The following is a 21,656-nucleotide window of genomic DNA, read 5'->3' as shown; positions in this document are numbered from 1 at the left end:
ATCCATAAGCTACTTTTTTACCTGCAGGCCTGATGGGTTAGGTTATAGACTCTGACACTGAGGAGGATGCATGCATGAATCAGGGACTACAGCTGAGTCAGAGGACGGACACTCAGAGCCCCTGTGCCCCCATCCCCACCCCTCTGTGTCAAGTGGTTCATGACTTCTTAGAGAACAACCTCTTGTTTGTTATACCCTGCCTCCTACCCTAAGGGAAAAAATGACAAATTATTCCGGGGGGGAGGGGGTAGGAATTGGCATAAGAGCACAGGGATAGATTTATTTAGGTTAATTCTACTCAATAATGGTATTATTGAAGATGGGTCATGAAACTACTGGTCTTTAAAAGGTGACTCCCAGATATTCTACTCCTTGAAATATACAAAAGTTAACATGGGATGCCTAAATAATATGTCAAATTTCTTAGCTATACTGCAGTGTATTGTAAAAAGCAATCTGAGAGTAATGACAATATGTCATTACACATATTATTGGATTTGTATGTTATTTAAAAGCAATCACAAAATTTTGCTTTTTCTTTAAATATGAAATTAATTACAGAGAGTGTCAACAGGTAGTAAAGGCTAACATTCATATAAAGCAATCAGACAGGATTATTGACAGCACACATAAGATAATGCATTTTTGTTTTCGTTTTTTGGCACTCGCATTATTTTAACGTACTTTTGCCATAATACATGGCAATAGATCAATATAAACACTGACATTCTTACTTATAATATTAATTTATTCCACATGTCACAAGGCTAGATCCAGGCTCTTCAGTAAACATCATTATTATAACAATTATAATTTCTTTGTAACATAATCTTTGTTAACATAACACCTTATTTTACAATTTGAAGTTAGTACAGATAAACCCTCCTCCAGCGTGATGATGTTGTATTGTAAACATAGCAGGGGTTTCCAAGTACCCCTGTTGGGTTTTACCTATTTGGAAATATATGTCAAGTTAACTTGTATGCAGAATGAAGCAAACAATAGGAGTCATTTTAAATATATTGTATGGCCTAAAGGAAGCTCTGTGGTGGGCAGCTATGTGCTAATGAAGTGAGTTCAGTGTTGGATGCTTGGCTGTGTGTTCTGTCTCTGCTTTCCCTCCATTTCTTTCCTGCACTGTAATCATGAGCATATAATCCAGTCAGCTATGTCAAGTACAAATATAACACAGAATACACTCTCAGGTCAGGTCTCATAGGAAGAACTGGAATAATCACAGGGTCTTAACAACAAAAGATTGTTTAACACCTGAGCAAGGGATGGTAGAGAAGGATCCCTTCATCATGTGAAGTTGGGATGGCACTTGCCCTCCCACCACCTCTCCTGTTCCCTCCCTTCCTAACACTGTTCTCTCCCATCCACCACAAAACTTCAGCTCATAGACAGAAAGCACTTGAAAATGTATATACAACTGATCATATTAAACCTCTTAGTACATAGGTTCTAGGTCTACAAGACTTAAGGCTAGAATAAAGTATGAACAGTCTTGGCAAAATAACAAGTTCTATCCATGCTAATGGTAGCATGGAAATTCTGAAGAGAAAACCCTGTTGAAACTTCTAGATTCTTAAAGTTTATTTTACTTTTTCTACTTGATCCTATGCATGGAAGGTGAGGTTAAATAAGAACATATCCTTTAAGGTTACATTATTCAGAGATGTAGGTAGGCGTGGAGAAGATGAAAACAGAATTCCTTTCTATGCCCTTGTTTGAGCATTTATGTCAATATACTCACTCTCACATTGTCTTTCACTTTCCTTACGCTTTCTAGGCTCCTAGAAGTTTTATGTGCAAATGTTCTATGTAGAAAACTAAATGAAATCCCAGAACTCACAAAACTCACAAAGCCCAGATTCTGAGAAAGAGCAGTGGGCTTCTTAAAGCTTTAAGACAAAGCATTACTGAAGCTGTGGGGGCAAATCAACACATCCCACTGCATTGGAGGTAGGAAACTAAAGACAAGGACAAAAATCAGATTGTGTGAGAAAAACATGTTTTTCAAGGATATATAGAAAGAGACATTTATCAAGAGAGAAATTTTGTCAGTCAGCAAAAGATCACTGAGTCTCATACAATGTGCTGGCCGTTATCGGTATGCCTCAGAACCAGGCATAGCCCTTGTCACAAAATCACATATACTGATCCCTAATCCCTGTCTTTGGATGATTTACCTTCCTTTTGTCGAGATATCTAAAAAAAATACAATTTTTGACATTCAGGCATGGCCAGAACACACACTGGACATGTGTCAAGCTTTGGACACCCCAACATTTCTTCCATTATCTATAGAAGCAGGCCAGATGCTGGTGTGCAGACATAGCTATGGCATCCATGGGAAAAGAGAACATGCTCTACTCTGCAGCCAGCCCAAGGCTGGCTTTCATTATGTTCCAGCAAGGTCATCAAACTGTTAGAGGAGTATGGAAAGAGGCCAGAGCATTGGCACTGAAAGGAATAAACATTTGAGAAATCATCTTGAAAGGGCAAGTTGAAAGGACTTGGGCATGCTCGCCTGACCAGCAGCCGGAGTGAGGCCTGTCCTAGGTAATGAAGAGGTATCTGTCATGGTTCCAGGGGCCCACAAAACAGGAGATAATGGCTTTGGAGGCAACTATGAGATTTCTAAAGAGATTTGGGTCTGTCAGCCTTTGCAATGTGTGTCCAAAGGAAATTATAGATGGCCTTTTCCTAACCGTTCCCCAAGATTAAGAATAATCAGAGATAATCCAGTTTCAAAGGATAAACTAGCCTCAAGGAGAAGGTGAAGTTTCATTTCAAGGCTTAGGTCACTGTTATTGTGATGCGACTTGTGATGTGATGTGATGTGATGTGATATGATCACTACTCTGTGATTCCCTGATTCCACTTGGGGATCTGTCATTTAACAAATGCAAAGTGTGTACATTCATGAGTGAGTGAGAGTGAGCAAGTATATACGTTTATGTGTAAGTATGTGAGAGCTTGTGTGTCAGAAGGAGCCTACGTGTATAGAAATGGGAGGGGTGATGTGAGTGTGTGCCTATAGTGGGGGGTGTAGGGCTCATCTCTTTCCTTCTCTGAAAAACAAATACAAACACTCTTTGGGAACATTTTTCCAAGGAAAGTTGGCACTTCTGTGGAGACACACTCTAGCTGCTCCATTCCTAAGAGAAAACATGGCTTTCCCAAGACCATGAGCATCAGCTTCTGTCTTACCACCTGCTCCAGAAAGAGTACAGATGGCATCATCACTGATGGAATGCAGGTCGCATTCCAAGAGACAGGCTTGCTCCAGGCCAGATACAGAGGAACGACGTGAACATCATTTTTTACCATCTATAAAAATGGTCACACCCTTTATTCTGAACACATGGCTTTCTACTTTACTACAGAAGAAAAAAAGAGAAAGTTACATGTGCTCCAAGTTCAATATGACTTCTATGCCATTTTACTTTTATAACTAAGGAAAGAAAACAGCATTTTCCTAGCAGGAACAGAAATTCAGTTTAGTTTCTAAAGATTTACTTTAAGAAAAAGGCCCAGATATGTGGCCATATTGCAATAAAATTCCAAGGAAATATCTTGTCCCATGTCTAGTCTACTTCTTCTGGAGTGAATGAAGAAAGAAAAAAAACTGTTTTCATCTCTCTGAGTTTCAAATATTATACTCTAAATGCTTTACAACTTCTTTCCTGAGCATTACATTTTCTCTTACATATTTTGAACATCCAGTCAGATAAGATTACACATTTCTACAAATCCTGGGTCTACTGTGGTTATCTGAGGCCCAAAGATTGGAAAACCAAGCAAACGTTATCTTGACCTCTTTTAATACACAATTTTAATACAATAATACAATACGCTCATGGTGGACAGTCAGTGTTAATAATAATAAGAATTATTATTCTTATTATTAGGTTTCTCTGTGGCTCAGTGAGTCACAGCTGTCTCTAGACTCTTCGGGGATGGGGGGTGGCCATCATTATCGGCCTAGGCTGTGGGAGGGGGACACTTGTGGGCACCTCTGTACTTCTTTGCTGGACCAATGTAAAGCACTTCCATATGCCCCTCTTATAACACTTCTTAGAAAGCTCCTACCACAGCACGTAAGGGTAAGTCAAAAACTTGCACTGAGGAAATGGGAAAATGATAAGATATGAATAAACAATCTGAAAGAAAACACAATTCCTCCTCTACGAATGGTAATGTCCCTTAACATGGCTAAAATGGCACAGATATCCTAAAGCCAAGTTCCTCAGCTGATAAGCACTGTTGGAATTATTTTAGGGATTAATGATTGCTTCTGTTTGTTTGAAAGAAATCATGTGGTTTTTCCATGATTTCCCAGGAAGAAGCAGATTAATCGCCTATCGAGTATGAATGTGTTTAAATAATTGTTGGGAATCCTGGTATCAGAAAAACTGCTTAAGAGATGATGCGGGTGATTGTCTGATAATGCTAAGCATTCCACATTCAAGTTGGTTTGTGAATATTCACTCTTACAGTCAGCCAGTCCACATGGATTACCAAACAAAGGGCAGTGTCATCGTGGCTGTTACTTAAAGACATATCTCATTCAAGAGCCCAGGAATTAGGTGAGAGGAGGATCTTCAGTAAGTAGCCACAGACTTTAGTTCAAAGCTAGGTCTCAGGGTGCAAAGCAGGGTTCTTCTGAGCCGTGCTGACCTCCTTAGTTCCAGAATATAGGGATAGGCGAACACTACAACAGGTCACAAGCCACAGAGGAGAGTCTCAGAGGCTCGCCTTCTAGTTCAGAGCTGTGACAGTCCATCTACTTTATGGGTGCATGCCATGATTTCTGCAGTTTGTAGGGAAACTAACAGTGTGCAAGCAATGTAAAGGGCTTTCTCATGTTGCTATATTTGGAAGAATAAAGGGTATCTCATCAGGTGAGCAAACAGTTGATAATGCAAAGACACAAACATTATGTCTTGTTTTTATTCCAGAAGTTTACCCCAAGAACCTCCTTTCATTGAGAGTTAAAGGGGCTTAAGATGAAACAACTATAAAGATAACTAGAAAAAAAAAAAATGGAAAACAAAACAAAGAATAGAAAACCACTCTATGATACTGAGGGTAATGTAATAGCAAGATACATGTCCTTAGAAAATCGATTACGTGAATGCAATCTTCTGACAGCTAAATTTCTTTCCTTTCTGTATCCAGCTTTTTAAACTTTAAATTTAGCAAATGTAACATTTTTGAAATGGCTTTAAATCAACTGAAGTGGCAGTTTATCTTAGTGAGGTTAATTGTGTTATTTATTAATCCATTATCTTATAGTTTCTACTTATTTTTTGCCCAAAAAGTGTTCGAGCTGGATACATCAAGTTATGAAATCATTTAACATTTTAAATTAAGACACAAGGAATTCTAAATGACACTTGGGATGTCCTTGAGAGAAGCCTTTCATCTCTCCATGTTTATAGATGTCACATATACTCATAAATCAAATCCTGTGCATATTTAAGCCAGACCAAAATACTAAAAAGCACCATGTCCCCCTTAGAAAAAAAATGCAATTATTCTGCTTAGTTATGTTTTTAAAATAGCTTGAGATTTTAAATAATTGATGGATATGTAATTTGCTAATCAGTAATGGACAGTTCCCATGGAGGTACCATCGCTAGTTTCATAATTTACTATTTCAGAAGAATTTTATGAATACAAAGATTAAATAAAGCCAGGAAGTGGAGAGAAATCACTCCAGGATAACATTATCCTATTTAACACCCATAATATTTAACACTAACAACAATTAAGCTTCACAAATTAAGAAGATGTACTGAATTGCTATTGGGTGAGTTACAGATAGACATTTTATGTGTCATGATTTTCCCCATACTGAATTCCCCATAGACTACCATGTACCCAAATGAACATCAGAGCAACATACTGTTCCTGTAAAGGATTAAATGATATTTTAGTTTACGTCTTTATTTCTTGACTCTTTTCTCCAAGTGATAATAGAAAACTTATTTACCATGCATGAACACTTACATTCTCTTTCTGAGAACATTTCTGATGTTGTTGGGATAAGAGAGGAAAGTCATTTATTTAAAGATCGCCTTATTAGTCTATAGTTTTTGGTAAATATCTAGATTATCTGGTTGGTCAATTTGTCTTTATGGCCTAAGGAAGAAGACTAGCTGCCGTGTTCAATCCAGATGAGTTGATATATGAATATTTATAAGGACATCGAGATTCACAGTGTCTTACAATCATGCTCCAAGCTAAATAGAAATAAAAGCAGAATGGCCACAAATATTACAGTATAATAGGATAAGAGGTAAAAGGTATGTACAAATTCATTGACAACATCTGTGCAAGTGTTGTAGACAAAACATTTAAAAAGAAATCTACATAAAACAAAGTAGGTAAATTTATCAAAGATTGATAAATTTTCAGAGACAATATAAAAGTACACAAAACATGGAAGAGAGAAAGAATTATTAAAAAAAATAACCGCTAAGCCAATACATACAGTACAAGTTTACTACATTAATATTACAGAATGATGCGAACCAGAGACAAAAAAAACGATTTGGTAACAAACAGCAAAGAAAGTTTCACCAGTCACAGAGAAGAAAGACTGTCCTTTTTGGATGAGAACACAGACTGCCATGACTCAGCCCCTCCACCCATACACACATAGAAAAATAAAAGCAAATGCAAAAGTTGTCTACAGCAACACATGACAGACAGAGGTGGAAGCGTTTGGCATGTTGCATCACAGGAAGTCAATCACGATTGGCTAACGATGATGGTACCTGGCTCTGTTGCAGGTCACTGGCTTGCCTGAGAGGAGTGACCGATGGCGGGGGCACACCTGATGTGGAGGCAGAACGGCCTAATTTGCAGCTTACTTTCGGTTCTGTGAACAGGGGGAGAAGGAAGAGCATTAGCTGAGCGACATCAGCAATGACAAACAGCGCTCAGATCCCCATTCTGCTTTGCTGGGTCTTCTTTCAAACCCTCAAATACTTCCGACGCTTGCTAGTCTTTGGCGGGGGATGGAATGATGTCATCACCATGGACTCTAAAATAAGCTTTATTTGCAGTCAGCTCCTAGAAATAAAGAATAAATCACAGAAGTCCAGCTCTTTGTTCCTTCGGACATTTTACCTCACTTAGGGTTAGTTTCTACAGAGTGATTACGAGAGCCAGAGCCCCATTCAGGGAAAAAGCAGGTGACAGAGTCACTCTAGGTACTTTCTTTTCAGATTTGGTCTGTAGGTCTCCTAGGTCCTGAAATGTCTTTGTCACCTTCTCCAAAACTTCTTTCCTTTTGTACTCCCTCCCTTCCTCCCTCCTATTTTTTTTTCTAATTTTGAAATCAATATCACTGTGCTTGTCCTGAATATGTTTGTCATGTTTTCAGTGGAGCATTTCTCTAATTCACTATTCACTTTCAATCTTATAACCACTTTCTAAGACTCTTGCCATTTTTCATAATAATAGTATTTTTTTTCCAAATTATAAAGGCATTTCCCCTACCTCTTCTTCTATTTCAGGAGCCCAAATGGGCCGTCCAGGTCATGGACAGGTTACTTTGGAGATTAGAATTTGGGGATGGAAAGAGTTCCCTTCATCCAACAAGGTACAGAGAGTATGTTAATTTTCATATATATTTGAGGATATTTGATAAGAGAAGAAAAAAGTCATACAATGAAAATTGACACCATGTTTTTGTTTAATATTAACTGTTACTTTTTTTTTTAAGATTTTATTTATTTGACAGAGAGAGATCACAAGTAGACGGAGAGGCAGGCAGAGAGAGAGAGAGAGAGGGAAGCAGGCTTCTCGCTGAGCAGAGAGCCCGATGTGGGACTCAATCCCAGGACCCCGAGATCATGACCTGAGCCGAAGGCAGCGGCTTAACCCACTGAGCCACCCAGGCGCCCCTTAACTGTTACTTTTTGAGTGTTGGGTATGTTCCATCTTCTAACTGGACTACATTTAAATTGTTTCTAATTCTAAGGTTACTCTATAGAGTTATAGCATTAGCTATAAAGATTGCCTGTGTGTGTGTGTGTGTGTGTGTGTGTGTGTGCGTGTGTGTGTGTGAAACTTCTCGGCTAACCCCCATAATCTCTCTGCTCAAAACTAACTTGGACAGGGGGCATCTGGGTAGCTCAGTTGGTTAAGCATCTGAGTTCAGCTCAGGATATGATCTCAGGGTCCTGGGACTGAGCCCTGTGTAGGTTACGTGCTCAGTGGGGCAGTCTGCTTGTCCCTCTGCCCCTCCCCCAACTCGTGTTCTCTCTCGCGCTCTCTCTCAGATAAAAAAATAAACAAAATCTTAAAAAAAACTTGAACACATGGACTGAGCTTCCTAGATTACTTTAAAGCCCTCCACCTTGTTCAAAAATTTTCCCTTTATCCCATATTTCATATGATAAACACTTCAAACACACCCAACTAATTTTCAAAGGCCTCCTGTGATGTAGCTTCATCTGATCATCCACTCTCTTTCCACTGTTCTGCTGTCAAAACACATGCAACTGTCTCCTCTCTCAGTTTCTGCGTTCAGTCCTGCCTCTGTCCGTCACCTCACGGTGTGCCCTTGTGTGGACTTTCATCAGACTAAGTCTTACCCATTTCCGATGACCAACTTCAGCGTGTCCTTCCTATTGTCAAGTCCCGGTTCTCTTCCAAGACCACCTGACCACCTTACACCGTGTTTGCCGTGCTCACTGCAGCTTTGAGCACTTACGTTGGTGGGGACCACATAATACGTGTTCAATTAATATGTACTTTTCTTTCGCTGAAAACACTCAATTTAACCTAGAAAAGGTCAAGGCAACTCCTAAAATAAGTGAAGGCAATGAAGATAATGTGGAATATACTGTAAGGTCTGGGTGCAAAGGCAGTGATTCTCATTCAAAGGCCTGTGACCTTCTAGGATCCATTTCAGAGGAGGCACAATGTTTGGAAACTCTCCCTTCCTTGGTTTTATGCAGATGATTCTAGTATCTACGCACCTACTTTATTTATTTATTTATTTAGTAGGCTCCACACCAGTATGGGACTTGAACTCATGACCCTGACATCAAGAGTCACAAGCTCCACTGACTGAGCCAGCCAGGCATCCCCACTCACCCACTGTTGAAAGGTGTTTAAATATAACAGTATTATACAGTGACATAAACTATCACTGTAATTTAGAAATTAAGCTCATTTCCCAGGAAGCATAAATCCTTGCATACCTTAGCATATCACCTTTTGTTATATAAAGCAACAGGTAAAGCATCCATCAGAATCCTGGTTGACATGTTTTTATAATGAGGTCAATGTTTCTATATATATCCCCTTACTGTGGTAGCACGTTTAGTCACTTGGAGTCAGAAAATTCAGTATCTTTCCCTAAGAAAGGATGGCAAATAATATTTCTTTACTTAAGGTCCTTTTCAAGTTTATGTTAAGGAGATTATCTGATGAGTGAAGGCCTTTTACATTATCCAGTGTACCTAGGGATTAATTTCTCCTGCTAGGTTTCCAGTCAGATTTTGACTTAACCAGCCTCTTTCAAACATAGACACTGATATCTCTAAGGAACAGACTGAGATGTACCAAAATCCATGCAAACTCCCCATTTCATTATGACCTGGAAAGGCCTTTCCTTACTCCCATTGGACAGCAATCCAGAGCATGTCCTAGCTCATCAAGCCCTCTTGGGTATTCCAGTATGAGCCATTAAATCTCCATTATACACAGAAGATTGCTCTACTAGCCAACTACCCTGTGGGCTAACTCTAACATTGAGGTTACATTGGAGTCAATTGTTCCATCCCAACATGACTCCTATGGGTTGTGATTCTACCTACAACAGTAGACTAACACTATGACTGTAAGTTCATTATGTACACGTGCTTACACAGGCAAACAGAAACATACACACACACACACTGCGTAACACTGCTGCTTAATGGTGTCATGTTTTTTTAAACAATTTTTAAATTTAATTTTTAAAATTCTGAGGGTTGGGTTTATCTTTATCTCACTCATTCTGCATCTTCTATCAGTTTTTCATGGTTCTTAAACACAGTTCACATTTATTATTGTATTTATGTAATCAAGTTGGTGAAATAAATCTTTATGATGTTGATTCCACCAAAGTTCCTTTGACTAAAAGAATTGTCTAAAGAAGTCCCAAAAATCCTAGAAAAGATTCTGATTATAGCCAAGCCTCACGGAGGTTCTTTTGGGCTGTGACATAGACGTGAAACCGTCCGGCTCACTTACCCTTGGAAATACACTATGCTTTGAGCCTTAAACAGGGAAGCTTAAGAGCCATGACACTAAAAACAATAAGTTTTCTTCCTGAATTTTGCTAATATAAAAAAAAATTGCCAGGGCTTTTTTTTTTTTTTTTTTTTTTTTAAAAACAATGGACATGCGCCTAAGAAGAGATCTAAGGTAGAACTTTCTTACCCCAAGAAAAACTCCATTCCATTAAAAGATTAATGATGCACTAAAAGGCACCTGTTATCCTACATTCAAGAGAAACTTCTTGCTTTGTAAACTCTATCATCATCCTAGAAGTAACACTTGATATTGTATAAGAAATTTCCCTGACGATCAAGTGTAGAGAGAGTAAGAAGGAATAAGAAAAAGGTAGTGGATTAAGAAAGAGAATCAGAGGGGGAAAGGAAGAACAAAAAAAGAAACGGGAGGCAGGAAGGGAAAGAGGGTGGAAAGAGAGAAAGAGAAAGAGAAAAAGAAAAAGAAAGAACAAGAAATAAAAGAAAAAACTAATTTGAACTTTTTGGCATAAGATATTGATGAGGGAACAGAAGGCTGGCCGAAGACAAAGCAAAAGCTGATACCCTGCAACCTTCCCCCACCCCCACTCCTGGGTGGGACATATGTGACATTCTCTAGGAATCTTCCAATAATCTAATGTTAATACCTTGCTAAGAAGGGAAAAACAACCTTGATAATGGCAAGGCCTTTGGTATCAGGTATCTTGTAGGTCCTTTTTAGCATATGAAAATTCTATTGAAACCTCCCTTTTTCCTTACCTCCCCCAACTCCATAGTGCATAACCTGCCACTCCTCACAATCCTGGGGCACGAGATTTTTCTGCCCATGGGTCCTGTCCCCGTGCTTTAATAAACCACCATTTTGCACCAAAGATGTCTCAAGAGTTCTTTCTTGGTTGTGGCTCTGGCCTCCACCTCACTGAACCTCACCTATATTCTAAAACCTCATCAGTATTATCATGGGATGTTTCCAGAGTAATAACTCATGATCATCTTAAAGTTTTTATTAAATAAGTACCCAGTGGACTGTGTGACTTAATATTTCTTTCTTTTTTTCTTAGTGGGCACAACTTATCACTGTTTTGTTTTGTTTTAAAGATAGTCATTTCTCAATCATTTCTCATCTTCCCTTTAAGGTGAATTGGATTTCTCTTCAAAATCATGTCCTTGGTACTGTTACAGGATAATCTCCCAGGCATCCCCGCTATTTGGAGTATCAGAGTTCTCTTTGCTCTCAGAAAGCAGACAAATGACTCTTCTCCACCTCTGCATCTACACAGAAACAGGAGATTAGTGCATTTCAACCAAAGAAAACACTTTCATCTAGCATCAAAGAAATAAAATCAGTCAAATTCAGAGACATATCTTTCCTCTGTCTTATTTTTTTTTTCTAATACACAGTATCTTTCTGTAGTAGCAGAGACATATCATGATTTCCCCAAGTCAGTCATATTGCTGAAAGTTTCTTATCAATAACTTAAGGCTAAATGAGAGTCAAGGCTTTTTAAAAATACACCAAAGTGTGCTTATTACAAACTCTACTTTCATTTCTAGGGAAGGCATTTTCTTGGAAATAACATATGTTATTTGAGATAAACTGGTGTCTAAGTAATAAAAGATAGTTGTCCCAGGGCTATGTTAAAAGCTTCATGGCTCCCACTTTGTTTTAAAGTTTCTATTGTACATCATAGCAAACATGGAAGGTGCCCTCGAACCCCACATTAAATGTAATTTGTCCTGTATATAATTCAAATGCTTTTTTACAGTTTTGCTTCAGAAATTATTGGACTGTGAATAATCCAATTGATTCATGAATGGTTATGATTTCCAGAGAGTAATCAAGCACACTCAGGAATCCTTGCAGTATTACAACACCTAATCTAGAAATTGTTTTCCAATATAACAGAATTGTTTTAGTAATAAATTTAACAATTAATTAAGTGGGCCTAATGTCACATTTTGTAGTGATTTAATTAAATATTCATTACTATTAAATCTGGTGGTTTCTTTAGGAATTTTGGTGCTACTATTTATTTTTAATATCCAATATTTGTGTAGGTCCCTGAGAAACTCATCGGCTTCAGCATTGTCGGTATGACACTGAAAAGAGAAAACATCCAATCATTGAAAAATTCTGATCATTGAGAAAATGTCCGATCATTGTTGTGATGGTTTTGTGACCGGAGGAAAAAAAAATTGGCAGGCCACAAAAATCTACTCTAAGAGTAGATATTTTCTCTTCAGTTTTACTCTCAATGAGACTTGTGTAGCTTTGAATGAGTTCCAGTATCCAATAATCATGGACCAACGTCCTGGTGTTATCTGTAGGGCCAAAGAGTAAAACTGTTGATGCTGGACTAATTGGTAATTCTTCTTGGAAATGTTTGAATTCTGGTGAAAATCTAAATCCAAAGAAAAGTGAGGTAGAGACATGATGAGTAGAGTTCATGATCCAATGGTGCACATAGAATGACAAGACCCATTGCATAGAGGAGAAAGGATTGCATGCAGGTAGAGTAAGATGTGCCTGTTGTATTCCTTCTAAGTATCTGAAGAACTGAGATTTTCTTACCACCTTCCACCTTCTTATCTAGAGAGAATATAAATCATACTGTCTATTGCACAGGGATACCCTAGACCCTTCAATGCATGGTATGTTTCTTACAGGGAAGCATAGCACAGTGTAGCATGAACAGTTTTAGGGTTTTTTTTGACAGCCTCTTTTATTTTAATATATAATTTCTGAAACACCCTTAGGATCTTCATCACTTTAGCTGAATACAAAAAGGTGCTTTTGTCTTCAAAAATACTTCCTTTCACATTAAAATAAAATTATAATATATGTGTATAAAGCAATATATTTTATCTACTTAACAAGGAACATATGCCTCTTAAAATCATTATATAAAGAAAATCCATCTACCAAGATATAAATTCAAAAAGACATATCATGATTTCTATCAAGATCAAATGTATATTACCAGGGGGATAGAAATTTCACTTTGTCGAGGAGGAGTCAAGATGGCGGAGAAGTAGCAGGCTGAGACTACTTCGGGTAGCGGGAGATCAGCTAAATAGCTTATCTAAAGATTGCAAACACCTACAAATCCAACGGGAGATTGAAGAGAAGAAGAACAGCAATTCCAGAAACAGAAAATCAACCACTTTCTGCAAGGTAGGACTGGCGGAGAAGTGAATCCAAAGCGACGGGAAGATAGACCGCGGCGGGAGGGGCCGGCTCCCGGAGAGCGGCGGAGCAACGAGGCAAAATCAGGACTTTTAAAAGTCTGTTCCACTGAGGGACATCGCTCCAGAGGCTTAACTGGAAGCCCAGGCGGGGTCAGCGCGGCCTCAGGTCCCGCAGGGTCGCAGAAGGATCGGGGGTGTCTGAGTGTCGCAGAGCTTACTGGTATTAGAACGGGGAAGCCGGCTGCAGAGACAGAGCCGAGGAGTGACTCTCAGCTCGGGGTTGCCTTGAACTGGTCGCAGGCTCGGTCAGCTCGGAGCGTGGCTGGAGGCCAGGGTGGCAGGAGTTACTGGGCGCTGTTCTCTGAGGGCGCACTGAGGAGTGGGGCCCCGGGCTCTCGGCTCCTCCGGGCCAGAGAGCGGGAGGCCGCCATCTTCATTCCCGTCCTCCGGAACTCTACGGAAAGCGCTCAGGGAACAAAAGCTCCCGAAAGCGAACCCGAGCGGATTACTCAGCGCTGCCCCGGGTAAGGGCGGTGCAACTCCGCCTGGGGCAAAGACGCTTGAGAATCACTACAACAGGCCCCTCCCCCAGAAGATCAACGGGAAACCCAGCCAGGACCAAGTTCACCTACCAAGGAGAGCGGCGGAATTCCAGAGGAGAAGAAAGCAAAGCACGGAACTCATGGCTTTCTCCCCATGATTTTTTAGCCTTGCAGTTAATTTAATTTTTTTTTCTTTTTCAATTTTTTTTTTCTTTTTCTCTTCTTCTGCTGAATTTTTTTAACTTTTACTGTTTTCTTTTTTTAACGTTTTTTAAATAGTTTATCTAATATATATATTTTTTTCCTCTTTTTATATTTTTTCTTTATCGGCTTTCTTTTTTTAATAGTTTCTTTTTTTTTTTCTTTCTTTCTGAACCCCTTTTTATCCCCTTTCTCCCCCCTCACAATTCGGGATCTCTTCTGATTTGGCTAAAGCATATTTTCCTGGGGTTGTTGCCACCGGAAGTTTTAGTATTTTACTTGCTCCTTCATGAACTCTTATCTGGACAAAATGACAAGGCGGAAAAATTCACAACAAAAAAAAGAACAAGAGGCAGTACCAAAGGCTAGGGACCTAATCAATACAGACATTGGTAATATGTCAGATATAGAGTTCAGAACGATGATTCTCAAGGTTCTAGCCGGGCTTGAAAAAGGCATGGAAGATATTAAAGCAACCCTCTCAGGAGATATAAAAGCCCTTTCTGGAGAAATAAAAGGACTAAAATCTAACCAAGTTGAAATCAAAAAAGCTATTAATGAGGTGCAATCAAAAATGGAGGCTCTCACTGCTAGGATAAATGAGGCAGAAGAAAGAATTAGCGATATAGAAGACCAAATGACAGAGAATAAAGAAGCTGAGCAAAAGAGGGACAAACAGCTACTGGACCACGAGGGGAGAATTCGAGAGATAAGTGACACCATAAGACGAAACAACATTAGAATAATTGGGATTCCAGAAGAAGAGGAAACAGAGAGGGGAGCAGAAGGTATATTGGAGAGAATTATTGGAGAGAATTTCCCCAATATGGCAAAGGGAACAAGCATCAAAATCCAGGAGGTTCAGAGAACCCCCCTCAAAATCAATAAGAATAGGTCCACACCCCGTCACCTAATAGTAAAATTGACAAGTCTTAGTGACAAAGAAAAGATCCTGAAAGCAGCCCAGGAAAAGAAGTCTGTAACGTACAATGGTAAAAATATTAGATTGGCAGCAGACTTATCTACAGAGACCTGGCAGGCCAGAAAGAGCTGGCATGATATATTCAGAGTACTAAATGAGAAAAACATGCAGCCAAGAATACTATATCCAGCTAGGCTATCATTGAAAATAGACGGAGAGATTAAAAGCTTCCAGGACAAACAAAAACTGAAAGAATTTGCAAATACCAAACCAGCTCTACAGGAAATATTGAAAGGGGTCCTCTAAGCAAAGAGAGACCCTAAAAGTAGTAGATCAGAAAGAAACAGAGACAATATACAATAACAGTCACCTTACAGGCAATACAATGGCACTAAATTCATATCTCTCAATACTTACCCTGAATGTTAATGGGCTAAATGCCCCAATCAAAAGACACCGGGTATCAGAATGGATAAAAAAACAAAACCCATCTATATGTTGCCTACAAGAAACTCATCTTAAACCCGAAGACACCTCCAGGTTTAAAGTGAGGGGGTGGAAAAGAATTTACCATGCTAATGGACATCAGAAGAAAGCAGGAGTGGCAATCCTTATATCAGATCAATTCGATTTTAAGCCAAAGACTATAATAAGAGATGAGGAAGGACACTATATCATACTCAAAGGAACTGTCCAACAAGAAGATCTAACAATTTTAAATATCTATGCCCCTAACGTGGGAGCAGTCAACTATATAAACCAATTAATAACAAAATCAAAGAAACACATCGACAAGAATACAATAATAGTAGGGGATTTTAACACTCCCCTCACTGAAATGGACAGATCATCCAAGCAAAAGATCAACAAGGAAATCAAGGCCTTAAATGACACACTGGACCAGATGGACATCACAGATATATTCAGAACATTTCATCCCAAAGCAACAGAATACACATTCTTCTCTAGTGCACATGGAACATTCTCCAGAATAGATCACATTCTTGGTCCTAAATCAAGTCTCAACCGGTATCAAAAGATTGGGATCATTCCCTACATATTTTCAGACCACAATGCTCTAAAGCTAGAACTCAATCACAAGAGGAAATTTGGAAAGAACCCAAATACATGGAGACTAAACAGCATCCTTCTAAAGAATGAATGGGTCAACCAGGAAATTAAAGAAGAATTGAAAAAATTCATGGAAACAAATGATAATGAAAACACAACGGTTCAGAATTTGTGGGACACAACAAAGGCAGTCCTGAGAGGAAAATATATAGCGGTACAAGCCTTTCTCAAGAAACAAGAAAGATCTCAGGTACACAACCTAACCCTACACCTAAAGGAGCTGGAGAAAGAACAAGAAAGAAACCCTAAACCCAGCAGGAGAAGAGAAATCATAAAGATCAGAGCAGATATCAATGAAATAGAAATAAAAAAAAACAATAGAACAAATCAACGAAACTAGGAGCTGGTTCTTTGAAAGAATTAATAAGATTGATAAACCCCTGGCCAGACTTATCAAAAAGAAAAGAGAAAGGACCCAAATAAATAAAATCATGAATGAAAGAGGAGAGATCACAACAAACACCAAAGAAATACAGACAATTATAAGAACATACTATGAGCAACTCTACGCCAACAAATTTGACAATCTGGAAGAAATGGATGCATTCCTAGAGACATATAAACTACCACAACTGAACCAGGAAGAAATAGAAAGCCTGAACAGACCCATAACCAGTAAGGAGATTGAAACAGTCATCAAAAATCTCCAAACAAACAAAAGCCCAGGGCCAGACGGCTTCCCGGGGGAATTCTACCAAACATTTAAAGAAGAACTAATTCCTATTCTCCTGAAACTGTTCCAAAAAATAGAAATAGAAGGAAAACTTCCAAACTCATTTTATGAGGCCAGCATCACCTTGATCCCAAAACCAGACAAGGATCCCAACAAAAAAGAGAACTACAGACCTATATCCTTGATGAACACAGATGCAAAAATTCTCGCCAAAATACTAGCCAATAGGATTCAACAGTACATTAAAAGGATTATTCACCACGACCAAGTGGGATTTATTCCAGGGCTGCAAGGTTGGTTCAACATCTGCAAATCAATCAATGTGATACAACACATTAATAAAAGAAAGACCAAGAACCATATGATACTCTCCATAGATGCTGAAAAAGCATTTGACAAAGTACAGCATCCCTTCCTGATCAAAACTCTTCAAAGTGTAGGGATAGACGGCACATACCTCAATATTATCAAAGCCATCTATGAAAAACCCACCGCAAATATCATTCTCAATGGAGAAAAACTGAAAGCTTTTCCGCTAAGGTCAGGAACACGGCAGGGATGTCCGTTATCACCACTGCTATTCAACATAGTACTAGAAGTCCTAGCCTCAGCAATCAGACAACAAAAGGAAATTAAAGGCATCCAAATCGGCAAAGAAGAAGTCAAACTATCACTCTTCGCAGATGATATGATACTCTATGTGGAAAACCCAAAAGACTCCACTCCAAAACTGCTGGAACTTGTACAGGAATTCAGTAAAGTGTCAGGATATAAAATCAATGCACAGAAATCAGTTGCATTTCTCTACACCAACAACAAGACAGAAGAAAGAGAAATTAAGGAGTCCATCCCATTTACAATTGCACCCAAAACTATAAGATACCTAGGAATAAACCTAACCAAAGAGACTAAGAATCTATACTCAGAAAACTATAAAGTACTCATGAAAGAAATTGAGGAAGACACAAAGAAATGGAAAACTGTTCCATGCTCCTGGATTGGAAGAATAAATATTGTGAAAATGTCTATGCTACCTAAAGCAATCTACACATTTAATGCAATTCCTATCAAAGTAACATCCATTTTTTTCAAAGAAATGGAACAAATAATCCTAAAATTTATATGGAACCAGAAAAGACCTCGAATAGCCAAAGGAATATTGAAAAAGAAAGCCAAAGTTGGTGGCATCACAATTCCGGACTTCAAGCTCTATTACAAAGCTGTCATCATCAAGACAGCATGGTACTGGCACAAAAACAGACACATAGATCAATGGAACAGAATAGAGAGCCCAGAAATGGACCCTCAACTCTATGGTCAACTCATCTTCGACAAAGCAGGAAAGAATGTCCAATGGAACAAAGACAGCCTCTTCAATAAATGGTGTTGGGAAAATTGGACAGCCACATGCAGAAAAATGAAATTGGATCATTTCCTTACACCACACACGAAAATAGACTCAAAATAAATGAAGGATCTCAATGTGAGAAAGGAATCCATCAAAATCCTCGAGGAGAACACAGGCAGCAACCTCTTCGACCTCAGCCGCAGCAACATCTTCCTAGGAACATCACCAAAGGCAAGGGAAGCAAGGGCAAAAATGAACTTTTGGGATTTCATCAAGATCAAAAGCTTTTGCACAGCAAAGGAAACAGTGAACAAAACCAAAAGACAACTGACAGAATGGGAGAAGATATTTGCAAATGACATATCAGATAAAGGGCTAGTGTCCAAAATCTATAAAGAACTTAGCAAACTCAACACCCAAAGAACAAATAATCCAATCAAGAAATGGGCAGAGGACATGAACAGACATTTCTGCAAAGAAGACATCCAGATGGCCAACAGACTCATGAAAAAGTGCTCCATATCACTCGGCATCAGGGAAATACAAATCAAAACCACAATGAGATATCACCTCACACCAGTCAGAATGGCTAAAATGAACAAGTCAGGAAATGACAGATGCTGGCGAGGATGCGGAGAAAGGGGAACCCTCCTACACTGTTGGTGGGAATGCAAGCTGGTGCAACCACTCTGGAAAACAGCATGGAGGTTCCTCAAAATGTTGAAAATAGAACTACCCTATGACCCTGCAATTGCACTGCTGGGTATTTACCCTAAAGATACAAACATAGTGATCCGAAGGGGCACATGCACCCGAATGTTTATAGCAGCAATGTCTACAATAGCCAAACTATGGAAAGAACCTAGATGTCCATCTACAGACAAATGGATAAAGAAGATGTGGTATATATACACAATGGAATACTATGCAGCCATCAAAAGAAATGAAATCTTGCCATTTGTGACGACGTGGATGGAACTAGAGGGTATCATGGTTAGCGAAATAAGTCAATCGGAGAAAGACAACTATCATATGATCTCCCTGATATGAGGGAGAGGAGATGCAACATGGGGGGTTGAGGGGGTAGGAGAAGAGTAATTGAAACAAGATGGGATTGGGAGGGAGACAAACCATAAGTGACTCTTAATCTCACAAAACAAACTGAGGGTTGATGGGGGGAGGGGGTTGGAAGAGGGGGTGGGGTTATGGATATTGGGGAGGGTATGTGCTATGGTGAGTGTTGTGAAGTGTGTAAACCTGGCGATTCGCAGACCTGTACCCCTGGGGATAAAATATATGTTTATAAAGCTGTAAAAAAAAAAAAAAAAAAAAAGAAAGAAAGGATGAATCCCCAAGTTTTGTAGCAACATGGACGGGACTGGAAGAGATTATGCTGAGTGAAATAAGTCAAGCAGAGAGAGTCAATTATCATATGGTTTCACTTCTTTGTGGAGCATAACAAATAGCATGGAGGACAAGGGGAGATGGAGAGGAGACGGGAGTTGAGGGAAATTGGAAGGGGAGGTGAACCATGAGAGACTATGGACTCTGAAAAACGATCTGAGAATTTTGAAGGGGTGGGGGGTGGGAGGTTGGGGGCACCAGGTGGTGGGTATTGTAGAGGGCACGGATTGCATGGAGCACTGGGTGTGGTGCAAAAATAATGAATACTGTTATGCTGAAAAAATAAAAAAATAATAAAAAAAAAAGAAATTTCACTTTGTGTTACCATATGAAAAATAGAATAAACAAAAAAGCAAAAATAGAATAAAATCCTCTCATCACTGATATAAGGAATGAAAATATAACAGTAATTTAACCTGTTTCTAAAATGTTATCTTTCACTTTTAAATAACAAAGGAGAAAAAAATAAAGATTCAATTTATACGTCACCCACCTTATTAATGTAAAAATTCTTTATTCCTAACAAAAGAAAATCAATACTAATGATGTCTTTTGTTTATACCATTGGTTTTTGTGCTTTATTTAAGAGCAAGGATCTTGAGACAAAATTTGGTCCAATATAATTTGCTCCTTGGAGCAGGTTCCACTTCAGTGGCCGTGGACCTGTGCTTCTGTCTTGAACCACTTGAAGCATTATAAACATATACAAAGCAATAGTGATATGGGCCTGGGAATAAGATTTATATAAGAGCATGCCTGGTCAAGTCCACGTGGCAAACTTCAATGTGATCTCCAGTAATGGCCATGTTTGTTCACTCTATAGCAAAACAGCTGGAAATCTCCAAGATCCTGGGAGGAGGTGGTGACATGAGGTCAAACTATTTTCAAAGAAGTACTAAGTAAGATGTTTGTTGCTTTTCCCAGTGTTGACGAATTCACAAAGTCTAAAAACAATGCTGGATAAATCTGCTGTTACCTTAGCACATCAAAGCAATAGCACCAATTTCTAATAATCACGTATTTTTCACTGCCACACAAACTTGAATATTTGGCAGATATTTTCTCAAAAATGAATGAAATAAGTCGATTGCTTTAAGGAAGACAACGGACAGAATTTGTAGACAATGATAAATCTGAGCTTTCAAGCAGGAACTAAAATTTTGAAAAGCTTGTAGGCACCACTGGGAGCTTGACAGCATGCTAATACTTAAAGTCTTCTCTTATGAGATCAGTGGTGATATTAATTAATGTGCTGTATTGATTTTTATAATGAAATGTGTCAACATATGGAAGATTTGCATGACTTTGTGAACCGATACTTCCTAAAAGCATGATGTTATAAATCATGCATGGATAAAAGACCCATTTAAACTGCAAGATAGACCAATGGATTTTAATGCAACAGAACATGATGAGTTTATTGATACGTAATTAACCCTTATGAAACTGTTATCCTTTGAGTTTGGGTAGGATATTAAAGAAGGATATATACAACTATATGAAAGAGCTATTAATAAATTCCTCCTTTTTTCAGTTACACATCTATACAAAGCCAGATTTCCTTCATATGTTTTAACGAAGGCAACATATTACAACAGATTGTATCCAAAGCAGATAGAAGAATCTATGCTCTATTAAGTCAGACATTAAAGAGATTTACAAATATGTAAAATTATTTTAATCTCTTCACCATTTGTTGTAATTTAAGAAATATGGCTATTTTTCATGAAAAAATGTTATTTATGCTAAGATATAATGGATTTATTATTTTTAATGAATCATTTTTAAGTTTTTAATTTTAATTTCTAATATGATAAGGATTGTTAGACTTAACCCATATGTTAAATTTAACCTCCACTTTAGGAGACCTCTTTGGAATTCTCAATAAATTCTAAGAAAATAAGGGGTCCTGAGACTGAAGAGTTTGAGAACAGTTATTTTATATAAGACTGCCAGTGCC

At 38.6% G+C, this 21,656-nt stretch overlaps 1 protein-coding gene across 3 annotated transcripts in view; it reads right to left on the bottom strand.

The window, feature by feature from the left end:
* NYAP2 (neuronal tyrosine-phosphorylated phosphoinositide-3-kinase adaptor 2) overlaps window positions 1-21,656 on the bottom strand; it is a 277,159-nt gene that overhangs the window by 36,696 nt on the left and 218,807 nt on the right. For 2 of the 3 annotated variants that reach the window (XM_047722781.1, XM_047722780.1), the window contains one exon: window positions 6,792-6,895. In XM_047722781.1, coding sequence (XP_047578737.1) covers window positions 6,792-6,895 — 104 coding nt within the window. Of the gene's footprint in view, window positions 1-6,084; window positions 6,255-6,791; window positions 6,896-21,656 lie in introns of those variants that run through there. The other variant, XM_047722782.1, reaches the window with a different exon arrangement.

Source organism: Lutra lutra, chromosome 3 (genome assembly GCF_902655055.1).
Source record: "Lutra lutra chromosome 3, mLutLut1.2, whole genome shotgun sequence".
Lineage (NCBI taxonomy): Eukaryota > Metazoa > Chordata > Mammalia > Carnivora > Mustelidae > Lutra > Lutra lutra.
The sequence above is the reverse complement of the archived record's forward strand: the minus strand, read 5'-3'. Positions and strand labels throughout refer to the sequence as shown.